Source organism: Emys orbicularis, chromosome 9 (assembly GCF_028017835.1).
Source record: "Emys orbicularis isolate rEmyOrb1 chromosome 9, rEmyOrb1.hap1, whole genome shotgun sequence".
NCBI classification, from domain to species: domain Eukaryota; kingdom Metazoa; phylum Chordata; order Testudines; family Emydidae; genus Emys; species Emys orbicularis.
In genome coordinates this window covers 5400374-5419027 of record NC_088691.1, presented here as the reverse complement: position 1 = coordinate 5419027, position 18654 = coordinate 5400374, and the positions used below count along the sequence as shown (strand labels likewise).

Genomic DNA, 18654 nt, shown 5'->3' with positions numbered 1-18654 from the left:
GTATCTAACTAGATAAAGAAACGTATTTTAAATGTGTGCCACATAAGGAAGCCACGTGTGGGTGGGGAGTTTCCTTTCATCTCTTTCCCCTTTACACCTTTGTCATTTTTGCTACATGTAATTGCACAATTCCTTACTCATTAAAATGAGCTATGAAGGATTAACACAAGTATATGACTCAACTGCCACTTCTAATAAAGAGATGCATTCCGGGCCTGATCCAGAGCCCGTTGATTTAATTGGGATTCTTTCCACTGGTATCCATGGACTTGGGATCAGGTCCTTGTATATTATAAACATTTATAATACCATGTGAAATGGCAATACGTAGAGAAGCTATTAGTCTACTGTCTCTTTGTGTCTTTGCAACTAACAGTAAAGCAATCAGTAGCAATTCAGTAGTGAACATATTTCAATTAATCATTCCAAATCACTTTAGAACCTTTTTGCAAATGAAAGGAGAAAGAAAATCTTCCACATGGTTGACCGTTTTACTGGGGAAGGTTTAATGCTCAGTTATCAAGGAAGTTCTGTTCTGTGTCTCTTAAGCTACTGAATACCTTTCACTATAACCACTCCAGATGTGGTCCAGCTTCCTTCCTTCCTTAGCAGAGAAGATGCAAGTTTACAATGATTAGCGATGCAGATGAAGAAAGGAGGGAGGAGAAATTTCATAGAAAACAGGAAACAGGGTGTCACGTTACATTTACTTAGAAGCTCAACAATTTGCATTCATTATAGCAGATAATAGGGGAGTAATTCAGTTATATTAACTTCAAAATGGCTTTAAGCTTTAGAGATGCTAGTAATTTAAGGAGATTTGTACTTGAGCTATTCATGTATTAGGTCCTATTGTTAAACTGTCTGTGGTGCATAAGGTAAGATAAGCACTTAATTCTGCAAGGGACTCCAGCATCTGCAAATCTCGTAGGCTTCAATGGGATTTGCTGATGCTCAGCCCATCTCAGGATTGGGCTCTTACTTATCACTGTAGTGTACTTACTATATGTCTGAGGTTAAATGGTCAAAGAGTTAAATTCTGCCTTCAGATATGCGTGCATGACTCTCATGGAGTCAGGGATCAGTCAAGCGTATGCTTCCAAGCACAGTGTGTTGGTTGCACAAAGCTAACGAAAATGCTATTTGTAGCCCTGTTGTAGCAGCAGGGTGATATAATACAGTGGTTTTAGGGATTGCAGAAAACTTTTGTAGGTTTTATGTGGGTTTGCATCTCCTGAACTGCAGGTTCAGCCAATCAGGGTCACAGAAGACCTGCCATGTGACTTGTACCGCATGACTTTTGGCACAAAGTTTTGCAAACCAAAAGGAAACCACTAAACTCTGGTTCTAAAAATGAGTGCTTCAAGGGGCTCTTCCTTCAGCCACAGTGAAAGGGTCACAGACCCTGAAGGATTTGTACAAAACTGGCTGAAATCCTGAGTTTGAAATGGAGTAAGAAATAAGAGCTTGGCCAGTGTGAGGACTGAGTAAAAATTGAGACAAGGCTCGGCCTTGCAGGATTTTTCCTCCCAAGTCATCAGAACTTCACCTTATATCAGCTTCCATAATGAACTGCTTCCACAGCCCCACTGAGTAGTGCATGTGCTTTCGGACAAGATCCTGCAATCCTTGCTCAGTCAGCCCCTCCATTGACTTCACTGGGAATTTTGCCTGTGTACACACTGTATAAAGACTTCAGGAGTTAGGGCCTGATCCAAAGCCTATTGAAGTCAATGAGAGTTTTCCCATTGACTGCAGAGTGCTTCGGACCAGGCCCTTTGCCCTCAGAGCGTGAGATCACGTATGTATAATCACTACTCCTGAACCTAGATACAATTAATAAGACTAAATTTATAATGACATTGTTAGGTTTTTTTAAATGTAAATTTTTCTGAGCAGCCCCTGCATTTTCTTTTTCATTTGTATCTTGTATAATTATTTCCATGTGGCAACTAAGGCAGCTGGAAAGAAGAGCAACACATTTTGCTCATTGGAGCTGTACGGATTTAGACAGGCTGAGTGTTTGGCCCATTCTGTTGAACTATAACTAGATATTCTGGTTTTAGGTCAACTTAAATGGATTCCTTTTAAGTTATTTTATTCCTCTGTCTACGTACTCAAGATGTGCAAAGTTCACAGTTTTTGTTATGCAGTATTTAATAGGAAAATATTTGCTGATCTGGTTCATGCAGTTTTGCACCCCTTCCAATTTAACTTTATTTACAGTTTGGACAAAATTGCTGTTTTCTCATTAAATACCTACAAAAATAGAAAGTTCACAATTCCCACTCTGTGGCCATCTTGGCTTAGAAAATGGGTACATTTTTCACTTAGATACAGGGCTGGTTTGACAAAAGAACATATACCTCAGTGCCCCTTTATTTTCTCTTTTTCTAATTTTCATTTTTAAAATAACTTCTGACTTCGTAATTCATCAAACTGTTGTGACTTTAATAAACTTAGTACAATAAAGCAAATTTCAGATTTCCTGCTTGCGTGAATTCTATTGTGTAAAGCTGAGTGATGCTGTTGATTTCTCATTGAGATAATTGGTGGTGGCCTGGTCTCTTCTGGTCTTCCTCTAAGGCCAGATTTTTGATACTTTTTATTAAGGGAAAGTTACAGTAAGCCAGAATCTTTAGAAAGGTTCATGTGACCCTAAATAAGTAATAAGTAATTTACAATGTAGAATGTTAGGGCCAGATTTTGAAAGGTATTTAGGCACCTAGTTGGATTTTCAAAAGCACCTACGCACCTAACACCCATTGAAATCAATGCATTTTAGATGTCTAGATGCCTTTGAAAATCCTAAATACCTTTAAAAATCTGGCCTGTAGAAAGACATTCTCCTTGAAGTGGTCACTCTAATGACTGCAGTTGGTGTTAGCCATCAGACTGATAGGAGCATTGCCAGAAAATCTCCTCTTGGTGGGCCAGAGCAGGTTTGATTCTGACGTTTTCTTGGTCTCATTTTAACAAAACTTTTTTTTGTCTGTGATATCGGCTTTACAGTCACAGTGCCAGGAGCTGAGAAAGAGGAAACAACTTGAATTGCAGATCCTTTCAGAGTCCATTCCAGGATGGGAAGGAGAGGATATCAAAACCATGGGCAATGTAATCTATATGTCACAGGTCATGGTACAGTGTGGGGCAAGTGAGGTAAGGTGTTTAACATGGCAAAAGTCCTTCTCTTCCTCTTAATGCTAAAATGGTAACAAAATTCTCTTTATCATGGTCGTGTTTGTGAAAGATGCTAAGAGCTCTGGCCCTAGCCCAACAAAGCACTTAAGCATCTGCTTTTTAATTTAATTTAATTAATGGAGATATTCCATCTCCTAGAACTGGAAGGGGCCTTGAAAGGTCATTGAGTCCAGCCCCCTGCCTTCACTAGCAGGACCAAGTACTGATTTTGCCCCAGATCCCCAAGTGGCCCCCTCAAGGATTGAACTCACAACCCTGGGTTTAGCAGGCCAATGCTCAAACCACTGAGCTATCCCTCCCCCAATAAGCTTAACTTTAAGTTCAGGAGTCAATGGGACTGCTCATATACTTAAAGTTAAGCATGTGCTTAAATGCATCCCTGGATCAGATCCTGAGTGCTCAGCACCATGGAGGCTCATACCCTATCTGACTGGCATTTATCTCTCAAACAAAAAGCTATTTTCGTATTGTCAAGCGAACGTGTTCTGTCATCAATCTATATGCACTACTCCTGATGCTGTTACCAGAAGTTCTGCGGGTAGAATCATGGTAGGTTTTGACCTTTAAGTTTTAAATAAACAAGTGAGACGTGGTAACCTCTAATGCTCTCTCTACATATGTATTAATATATGTGTTATATATTCTACTACATATATATGTGTACGTGGGTGTGTATTATATATGAGTAATTTCTTACTACAGTAGCTCTTATTGGTTTTGATTGAGTATTTACCTAGTAGAACATTGGTACTTCTCACTGCCAGCCAAATTAATGCTTGGGAGGATGCATGTATGAATGTTTGTTGTCTCTGAAGGAATATTAAGTAAAGAAAATAAGTAAATTTTAAATTAATAGGCTCAGTTCTGGTCCCATTATGGTCACTGGGAACATTGCCTTTGATTTCAGTTGCAACTGGATTGGGCCCATTATACTAATGTCTCTGAGGAAAATCTTTGTGATGCATTGTAAGATGGACGTATTTTTCACTTTAGGAGAAAGAAGAGAGGTATTTCATGTTGTTTTCCAATGTTCTGCTAATGTTGTCTGCAAGCCCTCGGATGACTGGGTTTATCTATCAGGTAGGCACATTTGATTTGAAGTTGCAAGTATTTGGGCGTAAAGAAGGAAACCAAATGTCTGTAATCAGATCAAATTCCTCTGCTTTCTGAAACTTCTCTGTTGTGGTGCTAACCCCCCACCGCCAGGAAACTGAGAACTCTAGCTTACCATACATACCAGCATGGGGAGTCGTTAGACAGTTTCCACAAGCATGAGTGCCCTTGAATTAAAATATCTCACTTTCTTATACTCAGAGAGTTCTGAGCAATTACTTTGGTGCATGCACAATAAATGCTGACATGGCTTTACCATTCTGAACCCAAATAGAAACTTCAAACTGGGTGTCGGTGGCGTGTACCACCCCCATCTCAATAATGCCTGGTTAAAAGCTTTCATTATGACCTTTTTTTTTAACCATAGGCTGATCATTTCCATTTTACATAATGCAATGCTCCAGGCAATGCATTTTTGGGGGCTTACTACACTACTGAGTGGCGGAAATCATTCTGTTTTGGCTTTATTCCCCACAAGCTACTGGAGGCATGAAATAATTCCCAAGAAAGGAACAGCCTCATGCTGATTTATCACACTCAAGCACACAAGGACACGAGCAATCATGATAATAGTAAAGGAGTCATGATGGGTATTCTTTGGCTTTGATTTGAGACTGACAGCTCAGTTGTGCAACATGACTTTTCTATAAGAGAGGCTTATGGAAGTTAGTGAAAATGATCTCCTTTGTAAAGCTTTTGAGAGCTATGGGGAAAAAGCACTATGTAAGAGCTAGGTGCTATAATTTATTATAATTAAGTTAGCATGGGAGATCCTTGAATGGACTTGACCTTGTGTTTGGCCTGCTAAGGACAGGGAAATCTAGATCCACAGACTGAAGGGGAATCTTTTCTGGTTTTCTGAAGCCTTCAATGATTTCTGGTGATGACTCCTGAGAAAGGCAAATTGGCTAAAAATGATAGATGTAGAGTCTGAATCATTCTCTTTTTTTTTTTTTTGTAGGGAAAACTGCCGTTAACAGGAATGATGCTGACAAAATTAGAAGGAACAGAAGGGACCGAGCATGCTTTTGAAATCACAGGTCACTACACTTTTTGCATTTCCTGTCCAGTGGGAGCAGCATCTACTGTATAAGTAGTTCCCAGCTGCTACTACATGAGATGCTTTACACTTTCACTACTATGATATGCTATTCTTTTCTTGTTCTTATGCTACAGTGACATCTGAGTTGTGTGTGTCCAGCTCCCTTGATGAACAAGAAGGGGGTCTGCTTTTGATCCATCTGTGTGCAGTTTAATCTGCCATGACTGGGCTCGGGCTGCTTCAGACTCCATTATGGGTTAACAGTAGCTTGTATGCTGAGGAAAGAGGGGAATGTAGGGTACAGCCAAGGTCTGCTTAAATTGGTACAGTCCTCTAAAAATGTTGGGAACCACTTCCATAATCTACTACCAGTTTATTCACAAGCCACTACTTCTGCGCATTGAGTCAGAGTATCATCAGAGGCGAGCTAGAAATGGAAAAAGATCTGGATCATCCAGTCCATCCCTGACCAATGCAGCATTGTTCCCTGATTTATATTTCCTACTTTCTTGACCATTCTAGTTATAAATGTCTTGTGCTTTGGGGTCCCTGACAGATCATTCTACAGCCCAAAACATTTCACTGCTAGGAAGCTTTTCCTAATAGTCAAACTAAATTTTCCCTTTCATAATTTCATTCCATGACTCCTAGTTAGACCAACCTTGTATCATGGTCAGTACTTTGGCTGCATCATTAGCATTTGAACCCTGTAAATATTTGTAGACTGTTATCATGGCCCCCATTAGTTACTGCTTAGTGAAGCTACACTTATCTTTTAATAATTCCTCACAAGTTTATCCCTCCAGTACCCTGGTCATTTCTGCTGATCTTCTCTGAACTCCCTCCAGTTTGTCAATATCTCTCCAGCAATGAGGTGCCCTGAATTGAGCACACTATTCCAGATACAGTCATACCAGAGTCACAGAGTGCTTGATCCCCAAAGCCCACTGACCCTAGAAGAAAAACTCCCATTGACTTAGTTGGGCTTTGGAACAGGCGCATATAGAGGGACTTGTAGCCATATCACATTGCAAACACAGGTGGTGCTTGTTGTCAGAATGAGTTGGGCTGAATTTCTCCGGTGGATTGATGCCATTTTATAAAGAATGTAATTTAATCCTCTAATGCAGGGAACATGATAGAACGAATCACAGTGTCCTGTAACAGCAGCCAGGATTTGCACCAATGGCTCGACCATTTGCAAAGGCTAACCAAAGGGACGTGCAGCACAATATCCAAAACACAGTCCTGGAGTGCTCATTCTGTAAGTATGTTGTACCATTCCAGTCCTTTCTGAATTTATTGGATCTCAATATTGACACTAGGCTTCTTACCTAATGTGACAAAAGCAGATAGTTTTGTATCTAGCCAGTTTCACAGAATCATAGAAATGTCGGTCTGGAAGGGACCTCGAGAAGTTATTAAGTCCAGTGCCCTCTACTGTGGCAGGACCAAGTAAACCTAGATCATCCTTGACAGATGTTTGTCCAACTTGTTTTTAAAGCTTCCACAACCTCCCTTGGAAACCTATTCCAGAGCTTAACTAGCCTTGTAGTTAGAAAGTTTTTCCTAATATCTAACCTAAACCTCCCTTGCTGCAGATGAAGCCCATTGCTTCTTGTCCTACCTTCAGTGGAGATGGAGAACAATTGATCACCATCCTCTTTATAACATCCCTTAACATATTGGAAGACTGTTATCAGGTCCCCCATCAGTCTTCTTTTCTCAAGATTCAATGGTTTTCTAAACCTTTCATCATTTTTGTTGCTCTCCTCTGAACTCTTTTCAGTTTGTCCACATTTTTCCTAAACTGTGGTGCTCAGAATTGGACCCAGTACTCCAGCTGGGGCCTCACCAGTGCCGAGTAGAGTGGGACAATTACCTCCTGTGTCTTATATACAACACTCCTGTTAATACACCCCAGAATCATATTAGCCTTTTTTGCAGCTGCATCACATTGACCACTCCTATTCAGTTTGTAGTCCACTATAACCCCCAGATCCTTTTCGGCAGTACTACCACCTAGACAGTTACTCCACATTCTGTAGTTGTGCATTTGATTTTTCCTTCCTACGTGAAGTACTTTGCACTTGTCATTATTGAATTTCATCTTGTTGATTTCAGACCAGTTTATAGAGCTACAGGATTTTTCACATTGAGGTCATGGTTCTGGGGCCTCATCATGCCTGTGACTGTAGAGTTCACACCTAACACTATAGCTAGCTATTCATGTCATTTTTCTAATGTCCCTTGCTATCTTTGTGGTAAGCCATGATCTTACAGTAGTTCAGATGGAGAAAGGTCCTTTTTTCCCTCTCACATATTGTATGTGACGGCAAACAGCTTTCACAATCTCATCAGGTATTTTCTCAGACTTTTAGTTCTACTGGACAGCTTCGCGGACCACTGGAACCGCCCAAAATCCTTAAACCCTGGACCTTAAGTTGTCTCCGACCTGCTCCTCCGCTCAGACCATCAGCAGCTCTAGGTTACAAAGAGGTAATCTTGGATACATGCAGCGTATTGTGCCTTTCATAGAAATCTTTAACGTTTGTGCAGAGTTGTTTTGCATGATGATAGTAGAAAGGAGTAGGTTTAATGACCTTTAACGAAGATAGGTGTTAAATTAAAGGACTGCACAAAATAAAGCCCTGATCTTGCAAAGACTTATGCAAATGCTTAACTTTAAGCATGTAAGTCCCACCAAGTCAATGGAACTAGTTTTGTGCTTTAAGTTAAGTGCATACGTATTTGCAGGATTGAAGAGTTAATATTTTCCACTGATTCCAGTCCTGCAGTCTTTAGGCAAAACTTCCATTTGAGAGTTTTACGTACATGAGGACCTCAGAACTGGGCTCAACACAGAAAGTTGTGGGAAGGAAACGACCATTAATTTTGATTATATTTCTCCACCCTGTATTTTTGGTGCTAGATCACGGATCCCCTGTCAGTGTTATCCCCCTGGGGAAACTCAGTTTCCAGGGCTTAGGTGACACACGGGAAGTCGGTGGGGAAGCCCATAATAGAACCCAGATCTGATTCTTAGTCCCCTGTTTTAACCACAAGACCATCCTTCCCTCCCTTAGAATAAACTGAGTAATTGTGTAATGTTCCCGGTAGCAGTAGATGACTAAACAGCTGAATCACCAATCGTCCTGGTTACAATAAAGGTGTGAACATTACTGTCTGATGGTCCTAGATGCATCCTAGGCTTGTGTCAGCCACCCTTCTGTTATAACAGCCCCCTCTCAGGGCCTGCAATATTCTGAAACCTGGTGGGCAGGGGGTCTGCGGACTTCAGGAGTGAATTATTTAGGAGGAGGGTTGAGACATCACTGTGGCAGTTGAGATGATTTTTTTAATTAAGGAAACTCAGAAATTTTATTTTGAAAACTAAACTGGGTTTTAAGACCCCTTAATCTTTGCATGCTCTGAGTCCCTAATGTTGACTAAGCAGTTTCATACTTGCATGACAAACTGTTGCCCACTTACTACATTTTAATCTAAGGATGAATCACTGCTTTGCAATAATAAATGGATTTTTTTAAAATAGGCCAAAAATGTATAGGTTGACCAATATAACTATTGACACCACAGCCCTTTGAATCTCATTCACAAGTTATTACTGGGTAATTGCAACACAGCACATGTTAGACTATATGTCTAGAAAACAGTTTAAGATTTCTCAAGAAGATAATTTATTAATGGTGATTCCATAGCAACTCTTGTGTGATAAGAAAATGACCATGTGACTTAGGGTCAAATCCTGGTGCGTGAAGCCTACTGTACAGTGAAAAACTCTCTGCTGAGCATGGGGGCAAGCTGTGATGATCCCCCACACAAAGTGGATGTCAGCAATGCCCTCTTTGCTAAGCAGCGGCGTATGTCGGCCTAGGCCTAGGGCAGCAAATTTATAATAGCAGCATTTTTGTAATTGCGGCATCAGTGATACTGCGATTCTACCAATCATAGCGCGTATTGAAACCACCAATGACGGCGCGACACCATTTAGTAAACATACTCGCGAGAATCCTAAACATTAATAATATGACCAGAAGGAAGAAATTAAGCGATTCTCAGTTAAAAAAAAAAAAGCTATAAAAAAGAAAGAAAGGGAAAATGAAATGATAGCAAAAATGCACAAAATAGATTCCTTTGTTGTATCAGTTAGTGCCGACAGTGAGACAGAAAAAATAGTTGAAAGTAGTAGTGAAGTAAAAAGTGAAAATATTGGTGTTGATATTAAAAATATTGATGTTTAATAAGTGCATATGGGGCCGGGGGCAGCAATTATTTCAGGGCCTAGGGGCGGGAAAATCATTAATCCGCCACTGGTGCTAAGGGGCAACGTTCTGGTGCCAGCCCCCAGCCCCCACCCACACAAACCTTAATTTAAAATGTGTAAGTGAAGCTAGTGTTCATGGAAAGATGCCATGTTGACAATTAAAAGCCACTTATTTAATGTCTACGGACCAGGCACAGCATGTGTAGTTGATGTGTCTCTCACTGCCCCTATCAGCATGCCTCACGTGCATTTTGACAGGATTGGATCTAGGAATGAGCCATTCAGCTCAGACCCACTCTACTGAGGTTCCTGGCAGGGTGCTCTTTAGCGCCAATTGTGAAGAGGAGTCTTGGGAAGTGGACCTCACCTGCTAGGATCTGTATGTGGACCCTCCCCGACACCATTTTGTAGCTTAAAGATAAAAATCCTTTTCAGAGCTGTTTGCATTTTACAAATCAGAACCCCAATTCCAAGTAGAACCAGACCCGACATGACTCATCTGGAATGTGCACTAATTGATTGGCCCACTTTGAGCAGGAAGGAAAAAAAGTTAATTTTAAACACATAAGGCAACATTCTGATCTTGGTGTTACACCTGTGTAAATTCAGATGAACTCCAACTGGAGCTATGTTCACGCACTAGAAGCCAGAATTCGGCTCTGTTTTTAAAGGCATAACATTTCTGTTCACACACTAAGTGGCTCAAACGGCTCCAACACAATACATTCTTAATTCACACCTCCCGTAATTACCTGGTGCACAGTAATGGCTTTGAATGAGACCTTTTAAAATTTAGGCTGCACCTCATGGATACAACCATGTAATGGGGATGAGAAATCAGACCAGGTCAGGTTCCTGTTATGAGACATATAAAAGTGATTTTAAAAATCCATTTCTGTAAAGAGAATTTAGAGCTTCAATTGAAAGAAATTCATTATTGTCTTGGGGTGTGTGTGCGGAGTTTGATGGAAAGAGGAGATTTTTAGACATCCACTAAGATTTCAATTGGTTTCTTGTTCGTAGGGCGGAATTTCACAGGTTTGTGTGCTCTTTCTCGTAGCTAGCTGCATTCAGGAAACCCCAGAACTCTGCTTACGCACTGTGTATCAGTGTTGCCATTTCCATGTAAACTGGGTCATTTTTCCTGTTCTGTTTCTAGTCATAATTTGAAATTACAGAGCCGGTGCCCACCGGTAAATTCTCATGTCCGGATTTGGGGTAATGGGGTGTGACACACATTTCCTAGCTTGAAAAATTACCTGCCTTGCATGACTTGTAAGGTTTCTTCTTACAGAAGCACATTTCTGTGCAAACCGCAACTTCTGTTGGGTCAGAGGGAACCACGTGAGTGCACTTGGAGGAGGAATCTTGCCTCAAAACCCTTATCATATAGGTTCTCTGGATCTTTCCCAGAGACCCCACAAAACCATTTGTAGTAAGAGCTGCTTGTAGGAGCAAATCTGGCCCTCAGTACTTCGGCTATGAAACTTGTCCAACTGCTGGGGAACACCTGACAGCAGGTTATCAGGCCAGGGAGCTACTTTGCTAATCCATCCTAAGGACTAGAATAGTTTCTGTGGCCTTTGCAACCCACACCTAGGAAAGGGAAGAGTAGAGGTTCAGTCAACCCCTGTCCACTCCACACTGTCCTCAGAGCAAATGGATACCACAGAAACCCATGGTGCGGGACCCTATTGGATGCAGCGTGTGTGGACACCTCCCTGCAAAATCTCCTGGCATCTTTCTGTCCTCTTCTGCAACAGATCCACAGTGGTTCCACCGTGTTGGGAGCCCTGTGTGCCTGCTGAGGAGAGGGCAGGATTTGGGCCATATTGACGATGATTATAGGGGAAACTCTATTTCTAGTGAAGTAGGAGGAGAATTCTGGTGTATTTCAATGCCTCACACTGTAGCAGTCTCCCATTTAGGGGGACGTTGATCAGGAAAAAAAAATTTTCACTAGGAAAGGGTCCCATTCTATTTTAGAAAACACAGTTCACAGCACGCCAGCGGGCATTGCCACCCTGACACCAAATGTTCACTCACCCCCATTGACTTGAAGAAAAGGTTACAAATCTGAGCCTCGAGCAACACCTCTGAGCCTGACCCTACAGCTTCTCCACAAGTCTGGGTGGGTGGGAGTTGTAGATGCAGAGCAGCTGCAGAGTCAGTGTCTTAGCTTGTATATTGAGGTTGGATTTTTCGTGATTTATTGCATTTCTAAGATATATGGTTATAAATAGGCAATATTTACTGACATCCTACTACTCATTGAAGCATGATCACTATTTTTGCTGTATTAGGAGTATATGAATGCCTGCTTGCCATGTATTTCATATTTAATTTATTTTTCAACGTTCATAATTTTGCATGAAACCATGCTCTTTTTGGTTCTTTTGCATGTTGATATTGAGGGTGTGACAATCCTTGTAGCACATTAATTGCAACACTAACATTTAAATGTTGTTTTAGAATTATTGATTAAATGGACTTGGTCAATAAAATCATCGACCACTCACACTCATCTTCTCTTTCTTTACATATTCATTTTAGAGGATGTCTTATATCTTAAAGGTAAGGGTAGATACATCTCTTTGGCTTATTGTAACATAGAATGCTTGTGCTGTGACCTTTATTAAGCAGATCCTTCCTCTCCTGTTTGCTTTTTCCTAATTGTGCCTGCTTTTCATAATTTAGAGTATGATTCAATTCTTATTGGTATATACATTTTGAACAGGCTCACCAAAAATATTTAGGACTGTGACACAAAGGCTGAATTGCATGAAAAACATGACACCCCTGTTATTTGTATAGTTACTAGATCTTTTACCCTTGATATTTATATTACACGTAACCTGTCATATACAAATGCTTTCAAAATCAATCAGAATGATTGTGGCTCAACAAAAGAACTAAAAACTTGTTTCTTATCTTTACAATCTTATCAGACACTAACTCTGTGTGTATATGCCTATATTTCATACATATGTGTGTGGGAAGGTGTTTATAATTATACATGCACAGATATAGTGTGTATATATATATATAAACAAACACTGTATCACTTATGATATGTTCTATATTATAAATAAAAATGTAGTCTAGGAATTAACATGTGTACAATTCCATAGAGAATTTTATAACTGACCACAGAAAAGTTGATCATACTGATATTTCTAGTGAATTTATGTGAGTCACTTACCAAAAGATTATATTTCATCTGATTGTGTTTTATTCCCCTGTCATTTCCCTGAGACATAGGCACAGTTCCCGTTGCTTTTACTGGGATTTGTGCACACAGACCTAGTGCAGGGAACAGCCCTAATAGCTGTGAAGTTTCCTTAACTTCATAATTGCGTGCAAAGGAGTTTAGTGCATAATGCGATGAACCACATTCAGTCTGAATTGCTCTGCTATTTTAGCTACCTTTGGCTCTTATTTAGAAGGAAAGTCTGTTTCTCTATAGGATTCCAGCAAGAGTCCAAAGACAATGAAGAAGTTTCTTCCTAAAAGGAAAACGGAGAGAAAAGCATCTGATGAGGAGTTTGTTATTAGAAAAAGTAAGTGTTTCCTTTTCTGTAGGGGAGTTCTGTTTGCAAAGTAATTTACAAAGTAATTGCAAAGTAATGAGATTTTAAATGAAAACAGAGCGATTTGTTCAATGCATCATATGTTGCACATAAATAACTAGAGGTACTTTGGTTTTGAGATTTTTTGAAAGCCTTTGTCATACTCATAAGCTTCCCACTATGCCGTGCACAGCTGCCATCTATCTTAGTTTTGTGAGACCCTTGTGGGAATGCTTAGCGTTTATATCACTCTTACCATTGATTTAAGCATCACAAAATCACGATGAGGTAGGTAGGGACGTTATTATCCTCACCATACAGATAGGGAAACAGGGACCGAGATGATAATCTTCAAAGCAGTTAATGGGTTAAATTGAATTTCAGTCTATGAACTGTCACAATAGCTGTGCTCTTCTAGGACAATGCAGATCACAAAGCCCAAGAAGGAAGCCTGTGAGAGCTGGGGACAAAACATTCTTTGTCAAGGGGATCTGGCTATGAAACTAACTCTCAGAGGAGATCAGGCCAGTTCAGTGTCTGCCCATTTTTAAGGAACACTGCAAAACCTACCTCTTCAAAAAAGCTTTCCAACATACGAATAATATTCCCAATGCAGGCTTCTTCTTGTACTGCTAACCCCGCCAACAAAAAAGAAATTGATAAAATCTAACTCCCCTTCTTCCCCCCTGCCCCCCCCCCAAAAAAAAGTTTTTATCACGCTAATGGAGATCTATTGGAGACTCCATGAAGTCTACTTAGGACATAACTTTTGATTTTTACATGGAAGGGGATCAGATACTGTGATGAAGAGTGGCAGTACAAAACCCTAAAAGAGATAAGTGACTTGCCCAAGGTCACAGAGTGAGACAGTGACAGCCAGGATTAGCAATCAGGACCTGGTTCTTAGTTGTACCTCTCTCGAGGATCCTGGCAGTGGGGTTTTAAGCCTGTAGCTTCTTAACAAGTGCACTTATTTCCCCTGCAAGTCCTTCATACCATAGGTAGTAGCTACCTGACTCTTCACAGCACTTGCTATCCAGTATCCCCATCCTTCCTTTAGTCAGACCTCAGCCAAAGGGAGGCACCACTCCACTTAATTGGCCTTCATGTGAAATACAAAGCTCTCCGTCCCTTTGAATTGAGAGTATCACCTCTGCCCCACTCCCAGAGACAATACCATTTGTCATACAAGCACGGCTGTCTCTCCTCGTAAGTGAGTTTGTTGCAAGGGTTTTGAAAGAGGAAAAAAGAAGCCAAAATATATTGCTTTTAGCCAATATTTGCAATGTTTTGCAGGTACTGCTGCACTAGAAGAGGATGCCCAGATTCTGAAAGTTATTGAGGCCTATTGCACTGGTGCAGGTTTTCAGCAAACTCTCAGTTCAGGTAGACACATAAATATATTACATAATTCACAAGATATCTGAAATGATGATCACCTCTTAGGAAAAAAACAGTGTTGCAACATATGGCAATCAAGCTTGTGCAAAGAAACCGTGGTGTCTGAATCATCAAGATAAGGACATTTCATACATCTAGTGGTTTATTTGCTATTGTTTTTCTTCTGTCACAGAGGATGAGCAAGTAGGAGGTAAGATGGCAGACGCTCTGGGTTGTAGTACACAGCTACTTCGCTAGCACTTGGTAGGAATTAAACAAACCTAGTTTGTGCCTGTGGCTGTGAGTAAGAGAAACTGATGCTAATCTCAGGTTGGTAGGTAGCTTCTGAAAGGAAGTTTGAATATTATCTCTTGATCAGCCGCATGTTTAAGAACAAGCTGCTTCATGAGAACCCGAGTATCTAACATTTTCTGAAACTCTGGAACTACAGCTATTTATCAGTGCTGGTGAGAGATCAGAGTCAATTGGTGAACTATCAGATGAGGAAACATTTTTAAATTGGGACCCATGAAACATGTTCCTTCTAATGGTTCCTACCCTAAACAAATACTTTAATTTATAAGCAATCAAATAATTTTAGATTCAGGGAGTGCCTCCAACAACTTGCCATTTACTGCTTTAGCCCCAATTAACTTAAGCACTTGCTTAAGTCCATCCTTCTTCAGCAAAGCACTTAAGCACTTGCTAAAGTCCCATTGAAGTCAATAGGATTTAAACACATGCTTGTATTTAAGCATGTGATTTAGTGCTTTGCTGAATTAGGCCATTGCCCATAATGTACCTTCTTTCGGTATTCCCGATGCTTCGATTGAGAATGGCCACTGCTATCATGGGGCTCGCTCAAAAAACAAGTTTTTAAGGTTGCTGACTCCATGTGGGTATTTAACGTACTGCAGTGTAGGCATTGTTGGGATCTAACGGGGTCACTTCTGCTCTCATTGTTAGCGGGCTTGGCCTGTCTGGCTCTGCACATGCTGTTGAAAGTTTTACTCCTGGATGCACACTGCGCAGAAACTAGTGCGTTATCAAGGTTTAAATGGCAAGTTAGCTCAAAGGAGGAATGTTGATCGTGGCATTTGAAGAAACCCTCTAAGGCAGGAGACGTGTAGACAGCAGGGATCCCATCCTGCCCGGAGCTTCTGGGTGCTACTGTCATATAAATAATGAATGCTAGCAGGCAACACAAGGACTTGGACTTACTCTAAATGGGGGACCCAATTCTGCCTCCAGCAGTTTCACAATGATCTATCCTCATTGGCTTCACTGGAGGTGTTCCTAATATAGACTAGAGTGAGCCAGTTCACAGTTAGGCTTGTTATTTCTAAACGGTGTCAGCTGTTGTGGAAGGTTTCAGTTTTTCTTTTTGTTTGGCACCTCTTGTTTCTAGGTTCTCGTAAAGACTCCATACCCCAGGTCCTACTGCCCGAGGAAGAGAAAATCATCATAGAGGAAACAAGAAGCAATGGTCAGACTGTCACGGAGGAAAAGTGCGTGAGGCTAGTCAGCTGCTTAGAGGCTTCCCTATTTGCGTGTTTATGCTTTAAACTTTATGATAAATTCCAGTGGATTTTGGGTGATACCTTAAAAACCCAGACCATGTCTTCTCTGTGTAGGTGTCATTGGAAGGCTATAGGTACTCAGGTCAGAACATACCCAGCCGCATCCTTACAGACTATGGCCCTTGACATTCACTGTGAGTTTCAGGTGGCGAGGAATACAGGATTGATTCCAATTTGTATTTAGCTCCTTTTCTTTTTAAAATTGGAGGCCAGATCCTCAGCTGGTGTAAATCAGCATCATTCCATTGGAGGCTATGCCAGTGTACACCAGCTCAGGGTCTGCACCTGGATTTTTCACTGTGACAACTAAGGGAAATCCTTTTTACAGGTTATTTATTTGTAAAACCGTTACTGCTCCTGCCAAGCCCCGACAGAGTCATTCTTGTGGCCACCCATCCATCCATCCATATTCCATGCATACCGTTCGATGTAAATGCCTTGTATGTTTTGTTGTTGAGACCTAGATAAACAGTATTTTCTAAATTTTGAAAAGAGACCTAAATTTTGATGGCTGTGATGTTTAAATGCTCCTCTGCTAAGACTCCAGAACAAGGTCTTATGGCTGGACCCTCGGCACTGAAGTGCTGGCACATACTTAGCTCAAGAAATGTTAATAGCCCTGCTGGAATAAGCAGCCTAAGATAAAATACAAACTGCCAGCACCTCCCCCAACTATTTGTATGCAAATCTCATTCTGATCTTGATTTACTGCACCTCAGCTCTCTCATCTTAATTTTCTGCTTATTTTCTAGAAGTCTGGTAGACACGGTTTATGCACTGAAAGATCAGGTCAAAGAATTAAAGCAGGTAATTAGAGCATTTCTGCATGTGCTGTCAGTAAGGAGCAGTGATTAAACAGGTGGCCTTGCTCTACCAACATTCTATCAATTAGCTGATCTTTGTTTGAGGACTCAGATGCCTTCAAAATTATGGGTCTGATTCTGCAGCTGCCTGACAGGCACACTTCCCATTGACGTCAGCAGGACTTCTATGTGCCAAGTGGCTGCAGGATCCGTGGGGCTCTGTACTTTGGGTCAGTATATGAAGAGAACAGAGCAGGTTTAGCCTCTGGCAGCAGTATATTGGCTTTTTAATTGTCCTGTCCTTTAATCTCTATGGTCCGTAGTGTTCCTTTTATAGGATTATGATAAACAGATGTAAAAATTAATCCCCGTAGGGGTAGGAGAGGGAAGCATCCCTCCTTCTCCTCCCCTACACCCCGGTTTGGGGGGGAGGGATAGCTCAGTGGTTTGAGCATTGACCTGCTAAACCCAGGGTTATGAGTTCAATCCTTGAGGGGGCCACTAAGGGATCTGGGGCAAAATCAGTACTTGGTCCTGCTAGTGAAGGCAGGGGGCTGGACTCGATGACCTTTCAGGGTCCCTTCCAGTTCTATGAGATAGGTATATCTCCATATATATTAGTTCTGGATCTTCTTGACATCACTCCACTACCAGAGGGCCTTGAAGTGCCGGTCCTGGAATGGGATTCCTGCAGGTGGATGCTTATGCCCATGTGAAGTCCCAGTAACTTCGATGTGGACCTGTACAGCAGCACAGCTCTGGCTGAGCAGGATCAGGCCCTTAGTTTATTCCAAACCACAAGTGACCCGGTCTGTGAATCTTTGGAAACCAGCACTAAATTTTGTCAAATGTTCCTGTTTTGGGTGTGTTTGGGTTTTGGGGGGGCTTCCCCCCCTCCACCATTTTTCGGTGATGATTAAGGCCATGCTACAGCAAAACACTTAAGCACATGCTTAAGTCTATTACTATTCAGCAAAGCATTAGGCATGCACTTAACATTAACCGCATATTTAAATGTTTCGCTCTTTTGAGCCTATAAGGTTTTTGAACTTTGATAAGAATAAATATAATGTGTTTTTTCTCTCCCCCCCCCCTCCCCCCCCCAGGAGAGTAAAAAAATGAAACAATGTTTGGAAGAAGAGCTGAAGTCAAGAAAGGATTTAGAGAAGTTAGTCAGAAGGCTATTGAAGCAAACTGATGAATGTGCCAGGGATGAGACTGGGCGCAAGTCCTCGGTTTTAGCTTGAATTCTGGACGAAGCTGCTGGCAGTTGCGTGTGACCTCAGGCGTTCTTGGGAAGCAGAACTGGATGCTTTGCCTCGTCTTGCTCCTTATTTTATTTTGTTGTGGGGTTTTTTTGTTTGTTTCTTTCGTTACAAAAAAAAAAAGTGGTAATGAAAAATAGTTTGTTTCTATTCCATAAGGATATAATACATACCACAGACAAGTAAATAGTCAACAGCTAAAATGGTCAGCAAGGGGTCTACGATTCACAATTCATCTGCAGCAACTAATACCTCATTGTACCTGCTACTGGAAGCAAATAAGAAGTCTGCAAATGACTGCCACTCAGAAGAGGGGTTTGGCAGTGGTTTCCTATAAAGGAAATGTAAGCACTTTTTATGCTTTCCTTTTTATTCTTTTTAAAGTGCCCGGTACTTAATTTATTAAATGGAAATGT

The 18654-nt window shown here is 41.0% G+C and overlaps 1 protein-coding gene across 2 annotated transcripts in view; it reads left to right on the top strand.

The window, feature by feature from the left end:
• ARHGEF6 (Rac/Cdc42 guanine nucleotide exchange factor 6) overlaps positions 1-18344 on the top strand; it is a 55223-nt gene extending 36879 nt beyond the window's left edge. For both annotated transcript variants that reach the window (XM_065410379.1, XM_065410378.1), the window contains exons 12-22: positions 3013-3159; positions 4195-4281; positions 5276-5354; positions 6487-6620; positions 7730-7855; positions 12195-12215; positions 13108-13201; positions 14507-14596; positions 15999-16098; positions 16923-16977; positions 18080-18344. In XM_065410379.1, coding sequence (XP_065266451.1) covers positions 3013-3159; positions 4195-4281; positions 5276-5354; positions 6487-6620; positions 7730-7855; positions 12195-12215; positions 13108-13201; positions 14507-14596; positions 15999-16098; positions 16923-16977; positions 18080-18220 — 1074 coding nt within the window. In that variant the 3' untranslated portion in view covers positions 18221-18344. The remainder of the gene's footprint in view (positions 1-3012; positions 3160-4194; positions 4282-5275; positions 5355-6486; positions 6621-7729; positions 7856-12194; positions 12216-13107; positions 13202-14506; positions 14597-15998; positions 16099-16922; positions 16978-18079) is intronic.
• The last annotated feature ends 310 nt before the right edge of the window (positions 18345-18654 follow it).